Source organism: Sardina pilchardus, chromosome 13, assembly GCF_963854185.1.
Source record: "Sardina pilchardus chromosome 13, fSarPil1.1, whole genome shotgun sequence".
Lineage (NCBI taxonomy): Eukaryota > Metazoa > Chordata > Actinopteri > Clupeiformes > Clupeidae > Sardina > Sardina pilchardus.
Genome location: NC_085006.1, coordinates 27,474,502 through 27,492,655, shown reverse-complemented (window position 1 = coordinate 27,492,655; position 18,154 = coordinate 27,474,502). Strand labels below are relative to the sequence as shown.

The following is an 18,154-nucleotide window of genomic DNA, read 5'->3' as shown; positions in this document are numbered from 1 at the left end:
AAGGGAGCAGAAGGATAAAAGTCAAAAGGTAAGGATGAGGATAAGGAGGAGATAGAACCAATGAAAGCTCACAGCTAACTCTGGCAAACACGAGATACACTGTTGTTTGCCTGAACGTCACCTCATCTGTTCCGTAGCATGAGGTCAGGCTTGGAGAATAGATGCTTCTTCGGAGATCCTTTGTAATGGAATCTTCCCTCAGATGAATAGGTGACTTTAGTCTTCATGCTGAGATATATTTAGCAATAGCATCTGCAAGGGTGATATGTATTGATTGAGCATAGATTAATGATAGCAATACCCTGTGTATCATGGTGCATATTTTAGTAGTCTCATAGGCATAGTAGATTAGCTGGTGTCATGCAGAACAGAGTAGTTGATTGAATTACATATCACAGTTTCTCTGCCTTATCACTCTGTAAGGCTGCTTTTCCAAATGACAGTTTTCTTTGTAACGGTGTCAGGATCAACATGATAGCTCAGAGTATTGTTGTGCTGCATGAACTCTTCATGACGCCACTGTAAAGCTATCAGACAGTTAGCATGAGCTGGTTTATCCTGTGAAGTCACTTGAGTATGTAGCATTCTTCTCACGTTTAAACATGCTTCCCTTCTTCCATCCTTCTACCTCCTCCTCCTCTCTGGTTTAGACACTCTTCCCTTCTTCTATCCCTCTATCTCCACCTCCTCCTTTTACTACTGTCTCCCTCCATACACTTGGCTAGTACTTATACTTCTGCACTCTCATCTTCTGGTTGGAGTATTTATTGCCATAGTATTTATTGTTGCCTAAGGTCTACTCTACATAGTAGTATTTATTGTTGCCTAAGGTCTCCTCTACGTAGTAGTATTTATTGTTACCTAAGGTCTCCTCTACGTAGTAGTATTTATTGTCACAGTATTTATTGTTGCTTAAGGTCTCCTCTATGTGCATAGTAGTATTTATTGTCACAGTATTTATTGTTACCTAAGGTCTCCTTTGCATAGTAACTTGACTGTTATTCCCCATTTTATAAGGCAGTGAATGGTGAGCACACACAACCATGTGGAGCAGTGGGCAGCGATTGTGTGTGTCCACTGTTTTGGTCACCAGTCATATTCCCTGACCAGTAGGCAGGAATACAGTAGGATCTGGCTCAGATCTGGCCCTCCTCCGGCCTGGGTCTGGCACCATCGTCATGCACTGGAGAGGGTGTGCCAGCCAGACTGGGCCTCCTATTAATGTGCATCACATCACACTGACGTGATCGCACCAATGGCTGCCATCTTTGATGAGGACGAGTCGGGAGTGTAGTCGCCTTGCGTCACAGCCTGTCAGATAGAGCAAACCACGTTTACGCACTGAGAAGAAGCACACATCAAGTACACACACACACATGGAAACACACATGCACACACACTCACTCAGACACACACACACACACACACCAGTGAGTAATCCCTAGGTATGCACATGCTAGAGAGACACAGTCACACATTTGATCTAGGCCGTGGTGTTGTTCATTAGGTTCTCCTCAGGGTGTGTGTGTGTGTGTGTGTGTGAGAGTGAGTGAGTGTGTGTGAGTGATGGGCAGAGCTAGGCTTCTGGAGGAGTGACGGTAAGCTGAAGGGATCAGTCAGATTGACATGCCTGGGTCAGTATGTTGAGCTGTACACAGCAGCAGCAGCAGCAGCGGGGTGCCATGCGCACAGTGCTGGGGTCAAATAATCCCATTAACTGCTTTTCTCATATCACAGAATTATTATGTTATAAACTCACTCATCAATCCAATGTCAGTTACTGTTTGATAGCAGCTGTGCACTGTGCGTGTCTGTGCAAAGTTTTTCAGCCATAGTTGTGATGGCCACGACTGCAAGCCTTGTCCTTTTGCCGCCATGTGAAAACTTGTATACCGTATCTTCCCAACTATTAGCCGCGGCTCATACGTTGATTTTGCAAAAATTCTTCAGCTATGAGTTTAATAACACAGGGAGAGTTAATATGGTATTAATATGGTTTTGTTTCTTTTAACTTGCATAAAACACTGTCCTGTGGCTTATACACAATGTGGCTAATACACAGGAGATTACTGTAATGTTAACCAGGGCATTTTCAGCTCTATTTTGTTTCCCTTTGATCACAGTAGAGAAGAGCATGTTGATGTCATCTGTACTGACCACTCCCCCCCCCCCCCCCCCCCCTTGTTTATCTCCCTCTCTGATTCAGATCCAGGTGATCAAGATTGAGACGGAGGACAACAGAGAGACCCGGTCGGCCAAGGACGCCCTTCTGCTGTGGTGCCAGATGAAAACAGCAGGGTAAGACCTGCCCACGGCACACACAGCCCACGCCACCGCCTGTGCCTCACGCAGCAGTGCCCACGCCACCGCCCGATATGGGGCTAGATGCTCTCTACAGTTATGATGGTGCTACTGTATATGTTATGCTACGCTAGTATGGGGTCAGATGCTCTCTACAGTTATGATGGTGCTACTGTATATGTTATGCTACGCTAGTATGGGGTCAGATGCTCTCTACAGTTATGATGGTGCTACTGTATATGTTATGTTATGCTATGCTAGTATGGGGCTAGATGCTCTCTACAGTTATGATGGTGCTACTGTATATGTTATGCTACGCTAGTATGGGGTCAGATGCTCTCTACAGTTATGATGGTGCTATATGTTATGCTACGCTAGTATGGGGTCAGATGCTCTCTACAGTTATGATGGTGCTATATGTTATGCTATGCTAGTATGGGGTCAGATGCTCTCTACAGTTATGATGGTGCTATATGTTATGCTACGCTAGTATGGGGTCAGATGCTCTCTACAGTTATGATGGTGCTATATGTTATGCTATGCTAGTATGGGGCTAGATGCTCTCTACAGTGGTCTACTACAGAGTCTGGAGTAGTGGCGTACAAATACACTGCATCAATCCCAGAATCCTCTCTGCCAGTGGTGTAGTCAACGTGATACACAGGACTACGCAGTACAGCCACTTAAAATAGGCAAGGATAGGATACATTTAATTTGGGGTTGATCACAGTACACCCACTACAGCACAGTATATCCACTACAGCTACAGTAACTACAGTACTACATCACAGTATACCCACCACAGCTAACTAGATTACAGCGCTGCACTATACAATAGCATGCTGTCCAGATGGACTAAAGATAGTGTTGCATATGACATAAGCACTCTCTCCAGGATACTCTACTCTCAGAGTCTAGGTACCGTGCCTCTGCAGCTGCCATACTGTGCAAGATAGTAGTATACTAGTATACTATAGTGTGCAAGATAGTAGTATACTATAGTGTGCAAGATAGTAGTATACTATCTATTTCTGTCTGCTTTCCCCAGACTCAAGAATGTAGTGTAGTAGTACACTTAGATATGCTCATATTCATCAGCACCCAGCCGTATAGAGGTGATGCTTTGACAGACAGCTCATTTGAAGTCTTTTGCTTTCTCCTACTTCAGTGACATGAGAGCTACAAGAGACTCAAGGTGTAGTCTGTCAGCAGCACATTTCATCTGACAGAGCTAACATGCCATGAGGATGTGTTTACGCCTATTGCAGCTCCTCACCACATGGCATGAATAAACTAGTAAGCAGTGGGGACAGCCTTAGTGCAGCCTTGGGCTGACTCCCAATGTGATGTGCTTTTAAGGATCAACTCCCCAGTAATCAATGACAAATATCTACACTAACAGCTGTCATGATCAGTGTGTGTTTACTTACAAATCTCCATAGAAAATTTGAGTTCCACAGCTATGCCCCTGTGTATATTAGCCTTTAATATGCCACAGTGGTCTAATCTTTAATTAAAGACAATTAGGTAATTGATTTATTGTGGATATAGAGACATGTAGCTGATGTTTAGAGATATGACCACTGTGCAAAGCCTTCCAGTAGAACAGAGGTCAAAGGTTGTTTGTGTATGTGCAGTAGAACAGAGGTCAAAGGTTACAGTATGTGTGTGCTAGGGTGGTGCTGTGGCACAACTGGTTACAGCGCCGGCACCATATTTGGGTCTACGTGCTCACGGGGATCAGAGTTTGAGTCTGGCCCATTCCTGGTCATTTCCTGATCCCACCCCATCTCTCTCTCTATTTCACTCGCTTCCTGTCACTCTCTCCACTATCTTGTCAAGGTTGAATGCATAAAAGCCCCTCCCCCATTTTTCATGTGTGTGTGTGTGAGGGCATGCGGGTGTGCATGTGTGTGTGTGTGTGTGTGTGTGTGTGTGTGTGTGTGTGTGACATGATGATAATGATTAAAGTTGTGTGTGGTATTGCACAGGTACCCTGAGGTGAACATTCATAACTTCACCAACTGCTGGAGAGATGGCCTGGCTTTCAACGCACTCATTCACAGGCACAGGTCAGCCGCGAGACACACACACACACACACACAAACACACACTCATATCACACACGTACACACACACACACACACACACACACACACACACACACACATGTTTCTACATCTGTGGTTATTTCTGCATAGAGTTGGAAGCGTATGACACTGTTCTCGGTTCCTTTTCATGTTTCCAGACCTGATTTAATCGAGTTTCATAAGCTAGGCAGGTCCAACGCCACTCACAACCTCCAGCAAGCCTTCAACGTGGCCGAGCAGAACCTCGGCCTCACCAAGCTCCTGGACCCTGAAGGTAATGGTCCAATTGGTCAGCTCGATACAGTATTGTTCTTATTTATTACTTTATTGCAATCCTTTTGTCATTCATGCTGTACACATTTAACCAGTCTTTGCATTTGTCCATACATATTGAATCAAATCATTTTGGTAATATTATATTATTGCATTTTTTTTTTTCATTTTTTTTTTTTAAACATAAAGGAAATAAGATACAGTATTAAGAGCCATTCGCACCAGGAACGATAACCATAAAGATATCGTCACTATACTGTAATAGTATGCACATTTACAGTGACCAATGATGAGGAAAGTCTCTCCTGGTGTTGATAAATGTGATGTCTAAAACTTGATGGATTCTAATTGGCTGTCAGCTTTTTATCATTCTTGAAAATGTTCTCAAAGAGTGATCCCGGATGACAAACATTTCTCTCTTGTCACAGACTGTATTGTAGAAACCCAAGTGAAAAAAGACAAAAGAGAAGATTGTCAGGCCCACCTCGGATTCCACAATGTTATGAGATTAGGCAGAATGCAGTATTTTGACGGCAGCTTGCTTGTTTGCGTGATCTAACTCTCCCCACTACCTTCTCCCCCCCATCACACACCTGTCCACACCCCAGACGTCAACACAGAGAACCCTGACGAGAAGTCCATCATAACTTATGTGGTGTCCTTCTACCACTACTTCTCCAAGATGAAGGCCCTTATTGTAGAGGGGAAAAGGATAGGGAAGGTAAGAGGAACGAAGTGTGCACCTTTCATATCCACATGTCCCAAATCACTATGGTATATCAGTATTAGAATGGAACAGAACAGCATAGAATAGAAAGCTTTTATTGTCATTATACACAGTACAGAGAGCAGCTCTGTAAAAGTGCACACATAATTAGCACAATATAAAAAGACTTTACAATTAAAAAAGCCTTACATACTGTATGTGTGTTTTTGTGGAGGGGTGTTTCAGAGTGTATATATGGCTATGATGAAATGTAGTTCATTAACTCTCCTTTTAATGTTAATGAAGCTTCTCCTGAATTGTCCCTCTGATTGTGACCTCAGGTCCTGGACAACGCCATCGAGGCGGAGCAGATCATCCAGCGGTACGAGGAGCTGGCGTCGGAGCTGCTGGAGTGGATCGAGAAGACCATCAGCGTCATCAGCAACCAGAAGTTTGCCAACTCGCTCACCGGCGTGCAGCAGCAGCTGCAGGCCTTCACCACCTACTGCACCATCGAGAAGCCCATCAAGTACGTCTGAGACCACTCTGAGACGTCGTTACTGTAGGATGTCTCTGAGACGTCGTTACTGTAGGATGTCTCTGAGACGTTTCTTAGACATCTCTCAAATGTTTCTAAAGTAGGGTTCAGACCAAAGATTCCCGACGAGCTGCGACGAGCTGCGACGTTCTAAACCTTGCAACTGCGATTGAACATGTTGAATGCTCTGCGATGGCTTGCGACGGCTTGCAACTACGTGCAACATTTACAATTCACACCGCTGCAACTCGGTCTTGTCGCGTCGGGAATCTTTGGTGTGAATTGGGCTTAAGACATCACTAACACTTTTATAAGACATCTCTGAGACTTTTATGATACATCTCTGAGACTTTTCTAAGGTAACTCTGAGATGTTTCTAAAAGATCTCTGAGCCTTTATTCTAAGACATCTCTGAGATGTTTCTTAGACATTTACAAGTCCTTCCTAAGACTGAGATGTCCTTGAGACATCAGTGAGATATCTGTGAGAGCTTGCACAGCCAAGACACGTCTTGGTTTACACATGTCTATCATTCGCATTCAAGCTGTCCAGCTGACCACTTGTGGTCAGATTTCATTACATCACTTCCACAAGACGTCTCCTCGTTGGGGGCATTTCAGGGCACATTAGTGTTTACACTGCTGAAGACGTGTGGTCAATTGCACACCCTGCCCGCTTTGGCCAATGGTGAGAGTGATAACAATGTGTCTTGGTGGTTGTTTACCCTTGTGCTTGGCACTGTCCACTTGTGATTCGATCGGCCAAGATGCTTTTTCAGACCGAGAGTAAACAGGGTCTCTGTGACCTCTGCGAGGAGTGTTGAGTCACAGCGAGTTTGCCTCTCAGCGTGTGGCCCTTCAGCAGGTTGTCATGGTGATCAAGGGTACGTGTTCAGCTTGATTTCACCTTGTTGTGGTCTCTGGTGAAGCATCCGGCCGGCGTGTTAGTCAGACCCTCGAGAGCTCCGCTGGTGGGCACTCACTGTTTAATTACCATTAGTTGACATTCAGGTTTTGGAGAGCCGTGGTCTTAAAGTTAGCAGATGTTCCGTCAAAAAAAAAAAAAATACTTTACACCGATTACATCAGATTTCAGCTATGGTCACATCAGAAAGAGTCAACGCTGTGATGACACAGATGACTAAGTTATGTTTTTTTTTTTTTAATCTAAAAAGCAACACTGACTCACAGTGGAGGTGCAGAAATCAAACCTGGGTCGACCCGTTGCTGCTCTAGCACACCTGATCACGGACTCACTCCACAGGCACATCTGTGACTTGTCACTGTCACAGCATTTGTGTATTAGATCCCCCCCCCCCCCCCACTCCCTATTCCGTTGACAGATCAGTTGTTCCCACAAGATTTCAGTTTTAACATTCCATATGTTATCTTAATGCAGAGGAGGTAGTTTGGGATCAAAACAGAACGTTCCAGAATTGTTTTTGTTTTTCTCGTTGAAAGGGTCTATAAGTATGCGTATGTCGCTGTGTTGTTCCCACAGCCCCCGTAGTGCTGCGCTGCCTCTGCGCTGAGAGGCCCCTCTCCCCGAGTCTGAAGCGCTGCTCAGCCCTCAGGCCTCTTCTGCACACACGTGACCACTTGCCCTTTTCAGCAGAAGCCTGTGCGCGTCTAGACCATTTAAACATCAGGGCAGATTAGACCTGCGAAGCCTGATTTCGCTCGACTATTCGGAAGAGTGAGTGTGAGGGCTGTGAGGGAGTCGTAGGGACTGTGGCTGTAACTTCTTCTTCTCGTGCTGTACAAAATGGTGTGGTGTGTGTGTGAGGTTAACTCGCAGATCTTGAGAAAGAATTGACCACAACAGCTTATTTTCCTGGTGCATCTGAGGTAACATTACCTTCTGTTAACACCGGGTGGAGTCCATGACTTGCCCACAGTATCTGTGGCTTCTCCTCTCCCTCCTGAAAGTATAGGGAGGGAAAGTAATCTCATCGCCACCTGGTGGTTGCGTTCCTGGAGGCTAGCGGGAGAGGATGGGATTTTCTTTTAGAAAAAATATATCTCGGCCCACGATCGGAAGTTAGTTAAATGCCTTCAATATGCTATCCATGTAGGTCAGCTCTATTGCTTCTAGTGGTCATACTTTATTTTTTAGGATCAGTTTAATTGTTTTGAGTTTGTTTGTAACATGGTGATAACGAACTACAGTAGCTAGCTACAGTAGCATTTGACGTCACCAGTTTGGGCGCTCCATCTCCAACTGATCAAAACGGCAATTTGCTTAACTTGCTTATCATATTTTTGTAATAACAGAGAGCGATGTAAACCGCGTGGTAATTACCTTTATGTTGGGATAACTTGTGTTGTGCTCCTACTCACACAAGAGCTGGCAGTAAGTGTGATTGTCTACTAACTAACCAACTAGCTAACAGGCTAATAAACAAACCATGCTAGGTGAGTAACGTCGTCGAAGGGTGTCACGTCACTTGAAGTTGTAGTCCATTTATGAAATGAAACGAGCAATTACGTTTTTTTTAAATAAGGCGAAATAGAGTCTGATATTTTCACAGTTAGTAGATTATTACAGTATGCCGACTGAAAAATATTTTTGGTGGATAAGATCGCTGGTATAGCTGCGTAGTATTTTTTTGAAAAGTCGGTCTATGGGACTTAACATTGGAGCTGCTCTTCGATAGGAACGCAACCACTTGGGGCGCTGGTTTTCACTTTCCCTCCCTATAGAGATGTGACCAACGTCATCAAAACACAAAGAATTATGGGTATGTTTGGCTAGCCTGATGCCAGCCCATGTAAACTAGTGTTCTGGGTCTATGATCTGGCATGATAATAATGAAAACTAAGCGTGAAAAAATAGTGTGAAAAACAGAACATAATCTTGCGCTTCCTTACTGCTGCTATCCATGCCATTCCTCGCCTTTTTGTCACCTCTGAAACATGGCGTGTACTATTATTTTTCCACGCTGGAAAACGATAAAAGATAAGCTTCATGTTATTCTATTGAATTTTATAACACAGCAGGTAAACGGCATTTCGACAACTGAACTGTGTTGTTCCCGGGTGTCAGTAAAATTACTTAATTTTTGGGCCGCCGATTCCCAAAATGCGTTGCATTTTACGTCACGTTCTCAATCTCTATTGTGACCCAGAATAGATCAGTGAATATTTGAGTGAAGGTTCACGTTGTCTTTGCAAACATTCCAAAATTCTTTGATTTAAACAGCAGCCCTCAGTCCAGCGTCTATGTTTATTCTCCGAGAACTGCCTCCTTAGACCGTTGTAGTTTTGAAACATTCACACTGCACTCTAAGCAAACAAACTGTTTATATACAAAAAAAAAAACATTTATGAATGTTTGCCTTTGATTGCTATTTTTACCACGCCTCTGGTCCATAGTGAGCTGCTGAATGCATGCCAGATCTGGCCCAGGCGTGGGTCACGGCCGGCTGCAGGCCGTGCTGGGATCTGAGGCCCCGAGTATCAGGCACTCTGGGTCTGGAGGCTGCCCTGCTCTCTTACATAAGCAATGGCATATGCTCCATGGTGACACATCATCCTGACACATCGGCAGAGACACTAGTTTTAAACTCTTTGTCAGCACTGCTACCGTACACACACACACACACACACACACACACACACACATAAATATATATACAGTGGGTATAGTAAGTATTCAACCCCATGCTAAAGTTGACTAAAAATAGGAATATAAAATCATCTTTTGAGAATTGATTGTAATGCCTTAATTCAAAAAATGAGTAAAAATCAAACCGCTAAGGACACTAATTTTCTTTGTGATTGAAGAATGTATCGTAAATAGATAAATGTTCTTCCTTAAATACAGGTTGCATAAGTATTCAACCCCTATGTTAAATTCCCATAGGAGCAGGAGGAGTTTTTATATGTTTTTATTTTTAAAGGCCAGCTATTTCATGGATCCAGGATAATATGCATCCTGATAAAGTTCCCTTGGCCTTTGGAATTAAAATAGCCCCACATCATCACATACCCTTCACCATAGATAGAGATTGGCATGGTGCTTTTTCCAGTTAGCCTATTAGCCTGTTTGATTTGCATTGAGCTCAATGAGCATCAAACAGGCTAATTGGCTAACTGTAAAAAGCACCATGCCAATCTCTAGCTATGGTGAAGGGTATGTGATGATGTGGGGCTATTTTAATTCCAAAGGCCAAGGGAACTTTATCAGGATGCATAATATCCTGGATCCATGAAATAGCTGGCCTTTAAAAATAAAAACATATAAAAAATCCTCCTGCTCCTATGGGAATTTAACATAGGGGTTGAATACTTATGCAACCTGTATTTAAGGAAGAACATTTATCTATTTACGATACATTCTTCAATCACAAAGAAAATTAGTGTCCTTAGCGGTTTGATTTTTACTCATTTTTTGAATTAAGGCATTACAATCAATTCTCAAAAGATGATTTTATATTCCTCTTTTTAGTCAACTTTAGCATGGGTGTGAATACTTACTATACCCACTGTATATAAATATGGTTTTGCTAGCACTGTCAAACTACTTTGGCTTGTCATGGATACTGTAGCTCTTCTGTTACAGAAATAACTCGAAAAGACTCTAATCTCTAATCTCTAAACCTGCAACTCTTGAAACTTCTCTCATGTTTCAGTTCTTTGTTGTCTGATGATGTGTGTGTGTGTGTGTGTGTGTGTGTGTGTTTGTGTGTGGATCTGCAGGTTCCAGGAGAAAGGTAACCTGGAGGTGCTCCTCTTCACCATCCAAAGCAAGCTCAGAGCCAACAACCAGAAGCCATACGTGCCTCACGAAGGGAAGCTTATCTCGGACATCAACAAGGTGACCAAACAAACTCTCCAAACCGATTTGAAAGGGATTCACTTAGTGCTTTAATGCTGTTGGACACAATTGAATCACTGTCATTGAGTGTTAAGCTCTTAATAGCTTATTTGTTGCGTATTTTAATGTTTGGTTGTTTTGTTGCACAGTCCTGGTACTGACAGTCTCAGCACAAAACTCCAATTAGCCCTTTTCACGGTGATGTCAGACGAAGCGTTGCTGGGTGTCCTCCGGCATGTCCAGCCGCCCAATACTACAGAAGAAGAAGAAGAAGTATTCATGGGTTTCATCAGGTCCCTTTCCACAGGTGTATACAATCAAGCACCTTGATTATCAATGCAGACTGCATGGTGCTTGATTGTATACCCCTGTGGAAAGGGACCTGATGAAACCCATGAATACTTCTTCTTCTTCTGTAGTATTGGGCGGCTGGACATGCCGGAGGACACCCAGCAACGCTTCGTCTGACATCACGTGAAAAGGGCTAATTGCCATTGAAGCTTCGCACCATGTCCTAACTATATGTGACACAAGCGAGCGTTGGCAATTTGATTACGCTACCTTGTTTCCAATTAGAATGTCATAACTGGATGTGGGCAAAGCAGTGCTGTGCGATGCCGCACAACGTTTTAAGCAGAAACATTTTTGTCATGTGCCCTGTTTCTATTTACCTCCTGTCGTTCGTATTGTTCTGCGATAGTGGAGGATGAATATTAACGCAATAGAATGGCATATTTAAAGGTGCTTTAAAGGTGACATTACACGGTTTATAAGCTAAAACATTTTTTGTCACATACAGCAAGCATCATCTCACCATCCGCTAGCTGTCTGTGCACTGAATACACTATATAAAATGTGGTTTCTGTCCAAAAATGGCAATAGAATCCACTTGGTCCAGCCTGGACCATAAAAGCAAAAACTGGACGCCATGTATCAAGGTCTGACCTGTGTTTACGAATGACCTTTCCCCTCTGTGCTCTCCATCCTGACAGGCGTGGGAGAGGCTCGAGAAGGCGGAGCATGAGAGGGGCGTGGCCTTAAGGACAGAGCTGATTCGCCAGGAGAAACTGGAGCTGCAGGCGCAGCGCTTCGACCATAAGACGACCATGCGGCAAGCGTGGCTCAACGAGAACCAGCGGCTAGTCTCACAGGTGAGTGGCTCTGCAGGAGATGGAGTAGAAGAGTACGAAGGAAGGAGGTTGTGAGTCTCACAGGTGAGAGGCAGGAAGTTGTGAGCGTGTGGTGAAGGTGATGCTGATCAAATCTCATTCAAAGTCTCAGGGCACTATTTTAGCGATCTGAAACGCTGGTCAGAGATGCAAGATTTGAGGTGTGTCCAGTCCACAATTGCTAATTAAAAGGCGTGATTATGTGATCAGAGGCCAGGCACATTGTTCAAAAGGGTTGTTCTTTTGTTTCTTAATCAGTTATGAGTGTGCTTTGGGCGTAACGTCATTTAAACCAATGAGAGTGACATCTCTCATTCCCTTTGAGAGCAAGCAGCGCAACATCAAACAACGCCTCAGTATTTTGACAGTGAGTGCATCTGAAGGAATCTGCTTGGACGCAAGACCGTGAATGAAACACCAGGATTCCATTAAACATTGCTTTACTAAAACCTGTGTGTAACTAGCAGAGTATAGCCTGCATGCATCTGCTCTTGCCTATTATTTGAACTCATAGGGAAAGTGAAACTAACTTCACTGTGGTTTCATGGGCAACAGCAAAACAGTTTACATTCACTATTGACTGTACAAGGAGTTACAATCGAAAATATTGCCTGAAAAAAGCAATACTTACCCCAATAATGTTCAAATGACTCCCAAGGAAATTTATCCTGCAGATGAGTTGTTTGGGACTGGTTGCTAAGGGCTGCTTACATCTAGTGGACGTGGATGCTTGTGTACATGACGAAAAACTCATCACTGAACTGGGTGTAAAATAAGAACAAGCCTTGTGTCGTGCTTGGCATGATAGGGGCCGTAAAGAGAGAGCAGTCATGCTTCCCAGTCTTGAACCTGGGGACATGCCGCACTCAACCTGCACTGTGACTGCAAGAGCAAATACTCGACTGTAAAGATGGACCTCCATGAATGAGTCATTTAATAAGACTTTGTGAATAAACATAATCTTTAAATAAGAGGGATTTTGGTTGCTGTTAGTGAATCCCACGGATTTCCAAGCTAGCTTACATAACGTTGGATTATCTCATTCCTGTAATGAATTTCCTGATGAGATGCCTCCCTCCACTTGTGTGATTTTGAGCGGGCGTATAAGAGCACTTGCTTTGTCTCTTCAGGACAACTTTGGCTACGACCTGCCGGCGGTGGAGGCGGCCATGAAGAAGCACGAGGCCATCGAGGCGGACATCTCGTCGTACGAGGACCGCATCGGCGTGGTGGTGGAGCTGGCGTCCGAGATGGAGGCGGAGGGCTACTACGACATCCGACGGATCTCCGCGCGCAAGGAGAACATCCTGGGCCAGTGGAAGCTGCTCAAGGAGCTGGTGGTGGGGCGCAAGACGCGGCTGGAGAAGAACCTGGCGCTGCAGAAGACCTTCCAGGAGATGGTCTACATGATCGACTGGATGGAGGAGATACAGGTACGGTAGCAACTGCAGGGCCTGAGTGGTGGTCTGTGGTCTAGGATTTGAAGTGTGGTTGTGTGTGTGTGTGTGTGTGTGTGTGTGGGGAAATCTATGATGCTGTGAGAAGGGTCCTTTCTGACTCTCTATCAATAGATTTAGATATACACACACATTCTTCATGTCTCAGAAGAACATTTTTGTGTCGCTCAGTATGTTATGGACAAACAAATAAACAAACAGAGCTGTTTATTCTGTACTGCTTTAAAAGAAAGCAACAGACTCGATTTCACCCCCTGTGAGACTGAATCTGTCTTCTCTGTCTATCTGTCTCTGTCTTCTTTCCTCCTTCCCTCTCTCCCTTTCTCATTCCCTCCATCCCTCCCCTTCTCCCTCTCTCCCTCCCTTTCTCCCTCACTCCTTCCTTTTCTCCCTCTCACCCCCTCCCTCCCTCCCTCTCACCCCCTCCCTCTCTCCATCAGATCCAACTGCTGTCTAAAGACTTTGGGAAGCACCTGCTGGAGGTGGACGACCTGCTTCAGAAGCACAGCCTCCAGGAGGCCGACATCACGGTGCAGGCCGAGAGAGTGCAGACCCTCAACACTGCGGCCCTCAAGTTCACCGCCATCGAAGGTGAGTACAACTAGCTACATAGTCCAATGTCAATCTATAGAGAGTGCAGACCCTCAACACTGTGGCCCTCAAGTTCACCGCCATCGAAGGTGAGTGCAACTAGTTACATAGTCCAATGTCAATCTATAGAGAGTGCAGACCCTCAACACTGTGGCCCTCAAGTTCACCGCCATCGAAGGTGAGTGCAACTAGTTACATAGTCCAATGTCAATCTATAGAGAGTGCAGACCCTCAACATTGTGGCCCTCAAGTTCACCGCCATCGAAGGTGAGTACAACTAGTTACATAGTCCAATGTCAATCTATAGAGAGTGCAGACCCTCAACACTGTGGCCCTCAAGTTCACCGCCATCGAAGGTGAGTACAACTAGTTACATAGTCCAATGTCAATCTATAGAGAGTGCAGACCCTCAACATTGTGGCCCTCAAGTTCACCGCCATCGAAGGTGAGTACAACTAGTTACATAGTCCAATGTCAATCTATAGAGAGTGCAGACCCTCAACACTGTGGCCCTCAAGTTCACCGCCATCGAAGGTGAGTACAGCTAGTTACATAGTCCAATGTCAATCTATAGAGAGTGCAGACCCTCAACACTGTGGCCCTCAAGTTCACCGCCATCGAAGGTGAGTGCCGCGCTGCTCGCTGGGCAACAGGGTCCTCAGATAGCCGGCTCCTGTAGTAATAAAGCACGTGAAGTGCGGCATCTTTATATTTAGACAGTACACATTGAACTGTTACATAGTCCAGTGTCAATCTATATAGTTATACACTACATTCAGTTCAAGTTAGGGTTTCTTAGGGTCACTTCAAGTGGAGCAATAATGAAAAGTTCATTATTGGTCCATTAAAATAACATTAGATTGCTAACAAATATAGTGAAGAAATGGTTGATGTTGGAAAAGACTGTGGTGGATGACTGAACAGAAAGCTACCATTAGAAATCCAGGACCAGGTTCCAGTTAACCTTTCAGGAGTTTTGTTGTTTGTACTGTATATGATGTTATAGTTGTGTTATGTAGTGTAGTTTATCTGTAAAGCAATTCCACTGTCCCCAGCAGCAGATGAGCACACAAGTCAACAAGCCTCCTAGCCTGCCACACTAGCACTGCCTGTGTTTAGTCTGTGTGTAATTAAGACATTATGTGTGAGACACCCAGCCCACCCTCCACTCTAATTACTGCTATTAGCACATTGGGCTGATACCACACTTAAGGCTCACGTCAGTGATGGCTCTATACTTTAGCATCTTTCCTCATGTCTACATATGGATCACTCTGGAGTTCAGACAGAGAGTTCTGGAATTAGGAGACAATTCTGTTCCATCCTGTTTAGTTGGAGATTTGGTGTTGAATGGTATTATGTGCTGAGTGTAAATCATGCTCCTTGTGACTTTTTCTAACTCACTTTTCTACCCAAAAGTGTCTTTAAAAAAAAAAAAAAAAAAAAAAAAAAATGTGTTCACATTTTATAAGCATCTGAGCTGTTTGATGTTTGGTGAAATAAACTGATAAATCGGGAAGAAAATATGTAAATGAGACAGTCCGTGTGTGACCTGAAGTGCCCATATTCTTACACTGTAAAAGATTTGAGGATGAATAAGTGATTTTTATTCGAGTGTACTGTAGCTCTTTACTGTAGCTTCGCCACAAGATGGCAAGCATGTGTCTTAGAAGCGTTAAGTGCTGGCAGCGCACGCGCCGGTGGCTCAGGGCCTCTTATTTTCCACTCATGCTGAAAATGTGGCAGTTATCACCCTGACTCCGCGCGCTGCCTCGTCATCTGCCCCTCACACACGCACACACACACACACACACACACACACACACACACACACACACACACACACACACACACACCCTGACTCCGCGCGCTGCCTCGTCATGTGCCCCTCACACGCACACACACACACACACACACGCACACACACACACACACACACACACACACACACACACCCTGACTCCACGTGCTGCCTCGTCATGTGCCCCTCACACACACACACACACACACACACACACACACACACACACACACCCTGACTCCGCGCGCTGCCTCGTCATGTACCCCTCACACACAGTGGGCAGGTGTACTCTCGTACCGGTCCTGCTGTGCCCGGCCAGATTGGCACAGTAGCCGTTGCGGTGAATAGAACAGTGCCCGTGCCAGTTTCCCATCATCTCTCTCTCTCTCTCTCTCTGTGTGTGTGTGTGTATGTGTGTGCATTTGTGTTTGTGCGTGTCTGTGTGTGTGTGTGTGTGTGTGTGTGTCTTTGTGTGTGTCTTTGGGTGTGTGTGTGTGTGTGTGTGTGTGTGTGTGTGCATTTGTGTGTGTGTGCGTCTGTGTGTGTGTGTGTGTGTGTGTGTGTGTGTGTGTGTGTGCATTTGTGTGTGTGTGTGTGTGTGTGTGTGCGTCCTCCGCAGGCTACCAGCCATGCGACCCGCAGGTCATCTGTAACCGGGTCAACCATGTGAGCACGTGTCTGGAGGAGCTCAAGCAGCTGGCGGCCACACGCCGCACGGAGCTGGAGGAGTCCAGACAACTATGGGCCTTCTACGAGGAGGTGAAACACACACACACACACACACACACACACATGCGCACACACACACACACACACACACACACACACACACACACACACACACACACACACACACACACACACACACGCACGCGCCACACTGAGCTGGAGGAGTCCAGACAACTATGGGCCTTCTACGAGGAGGTGACACACACACACACACACACACACACACACACACACACTGTCATGAGCAGGTAGAAGGAGAACTTTAAGATGTATCCAATACACAACTAGCATTTCTTATTTACTTTGATGGTGAAACATCTGCTAGCAAAACTGTGAAACATGCATTAATGCTGTATTAGGAATATCAGATGACAGATTTGGTGTCGTGTTTTGGATTGTCGGAAATCAATGGCTATACAGATGGTCAGGCTGACCTTACAAAAGCTTGCGTAGGGTAGCGTAACTTCTGATGTGATGAGCGAAAGCATGTGGCAGTTACATGTAAGTGTAAAGAGGCAAAAGCTGAAGTACATGTACAGGACAGCTGGAGAGTGACATTGATGTGATCAGCCATTAGCTACAGCATGAGCTCCAAATACACATACACACACGCACACATCACACGCCACATACTGTACATACATACACACATACACCACACACACACACATACACACAGCAGCCATTAGCTACAGCATGAGCTCCAAATGTTGTGTGTGGTGATGGGGGTGGTGTGGTTGGATCAGTGGATTTAGATATGTCACACACATTCACCATGTCTATCAACTATTATTGGACCCAATACTAACAGCTAAATCAGACAATTGGACAGATCACTAACTTCCTGGTGAACTGCAGATGACAAATCTGTCTCATTTCTTCAGGCTCAGTGTTTAAATGGCTCTGTGTTTGTTTTAGCCAGCTGTTTTTGTGCCTTGTTTGAGAGAGGAGTATTTGAAAAAAAACGTGTGCCTTGTTTGAGAGAGCAGTATTTAAAGAAACCGAATGTGTCGCCGCGACAGCTGGAGGAGTCGGAGGCGTGGATCCGCGAGAAGACGTCCATCCTGTCGACGCAGACGTGCGGCAAGGACCTGAGCAGCGTGCTGCGCCTGCTGCAGAACCACAAGAGCCTGGCGGGGGAGCTAGTGAGCCGGCGCGCGCTGCTGCAGCAGACCATGAAGAAGGGCAAGCAGATCCTGACGCAGAAGAGCTTCGGCACCGCCGGCATCCAGGAGCGCGTCATGGAGGCCAAGGGCGAGTGGAAGCGGCTCGAGGACCACGCCGCGCAGCGCCTCGGCCACCTGCAGGAGGCGCTGGACTTCTTCCAGTTCACCGCCGAGTCAGACGACCTGCTGATGTGGCTGCAGGTGTGGTGTCTTTGTTTTATGACCAAGATGTGAAGATTGGTTTAGTAAAACAATAAGGTTACTGATAGTTAAGGTTTAGTAAACCAGTAAGTTTACTGATAGTTAAGAGCTTGGAGCCAAGACATGGCCCATAGGAACAACTGTAAGTAAATAGAATAGGCAGTACTTAAGCAAGAAAGGAGATGTGTAAGCATTGTCTGTCTATTCTTGGTTAACAAAAAGGAGATGTGTGGAATCTTCCTTCTATTCTGAGTGTACTGGGTTTACAGAAAAGGAAATGTGTAGGAATCCTCTATTCTGGGTTCTCCACCAGG

At 45.1% G+C, this 18,154-nt stretch overlaps 1 protein-coding gene across 1 annotated transcript in view; it reads left to right on the top strand.

Annotated features, from left to right (window-relative positions):
* The window catches only part of LOC134099230 (spectrin beta chain, non-erythrocytic 4-like), a 103,981-nt gene that overhangs the window by 16,964 nt on the left and 68,863 nt on the right, over positions 1 to 18,154 (top strand). The window contains exons 5-15 of the mRNA XM_062552020.1: positions 2,207 to 2,298; positions 4,293 to 4,373; positions 4,550 to 4,665; positions 5,273 to 5,385; positions 5,712 to 5,899; positions 10,609 to 10,726; positions 11,719 to 11,877; positions 13,026 to 13,328; positions 13,793 to 13,943; positions 16,364 to 16,503; positions 17,496 to 17,840. Of these exons, the coding sequence (XP_062408004.1) occupies positions 2,207 to 2,298; positions 4,293 to 4,373; positions 4,550 to 4,665; positions 5,273 to 5,385; positions 5,712 to 5,899; positions 10,609 to 10,726; positions 11,719 to 11,877; positions 13,026 to 13,328; positions 13,793 to 13,943; positions 16,364 to 16,503; positions 17,496 to 17,840 (1,806 nt within the window). The remainder of the gene's footprint in view (positions 1 to 2,206; positions 2,299 to 4,292; positions 4,374 to 4,549; positions 4,666 to 5,272; positions 5,386 to 5,711; positions 5,900 to 10,608; positions 10,727 to 11,718; positions 11,878 to 13,025; positions 13,329 to 13,792; positions 13,944 to 16,363; positions 16,504 to 17,495; positions 17,841 to 18,154) is intronic.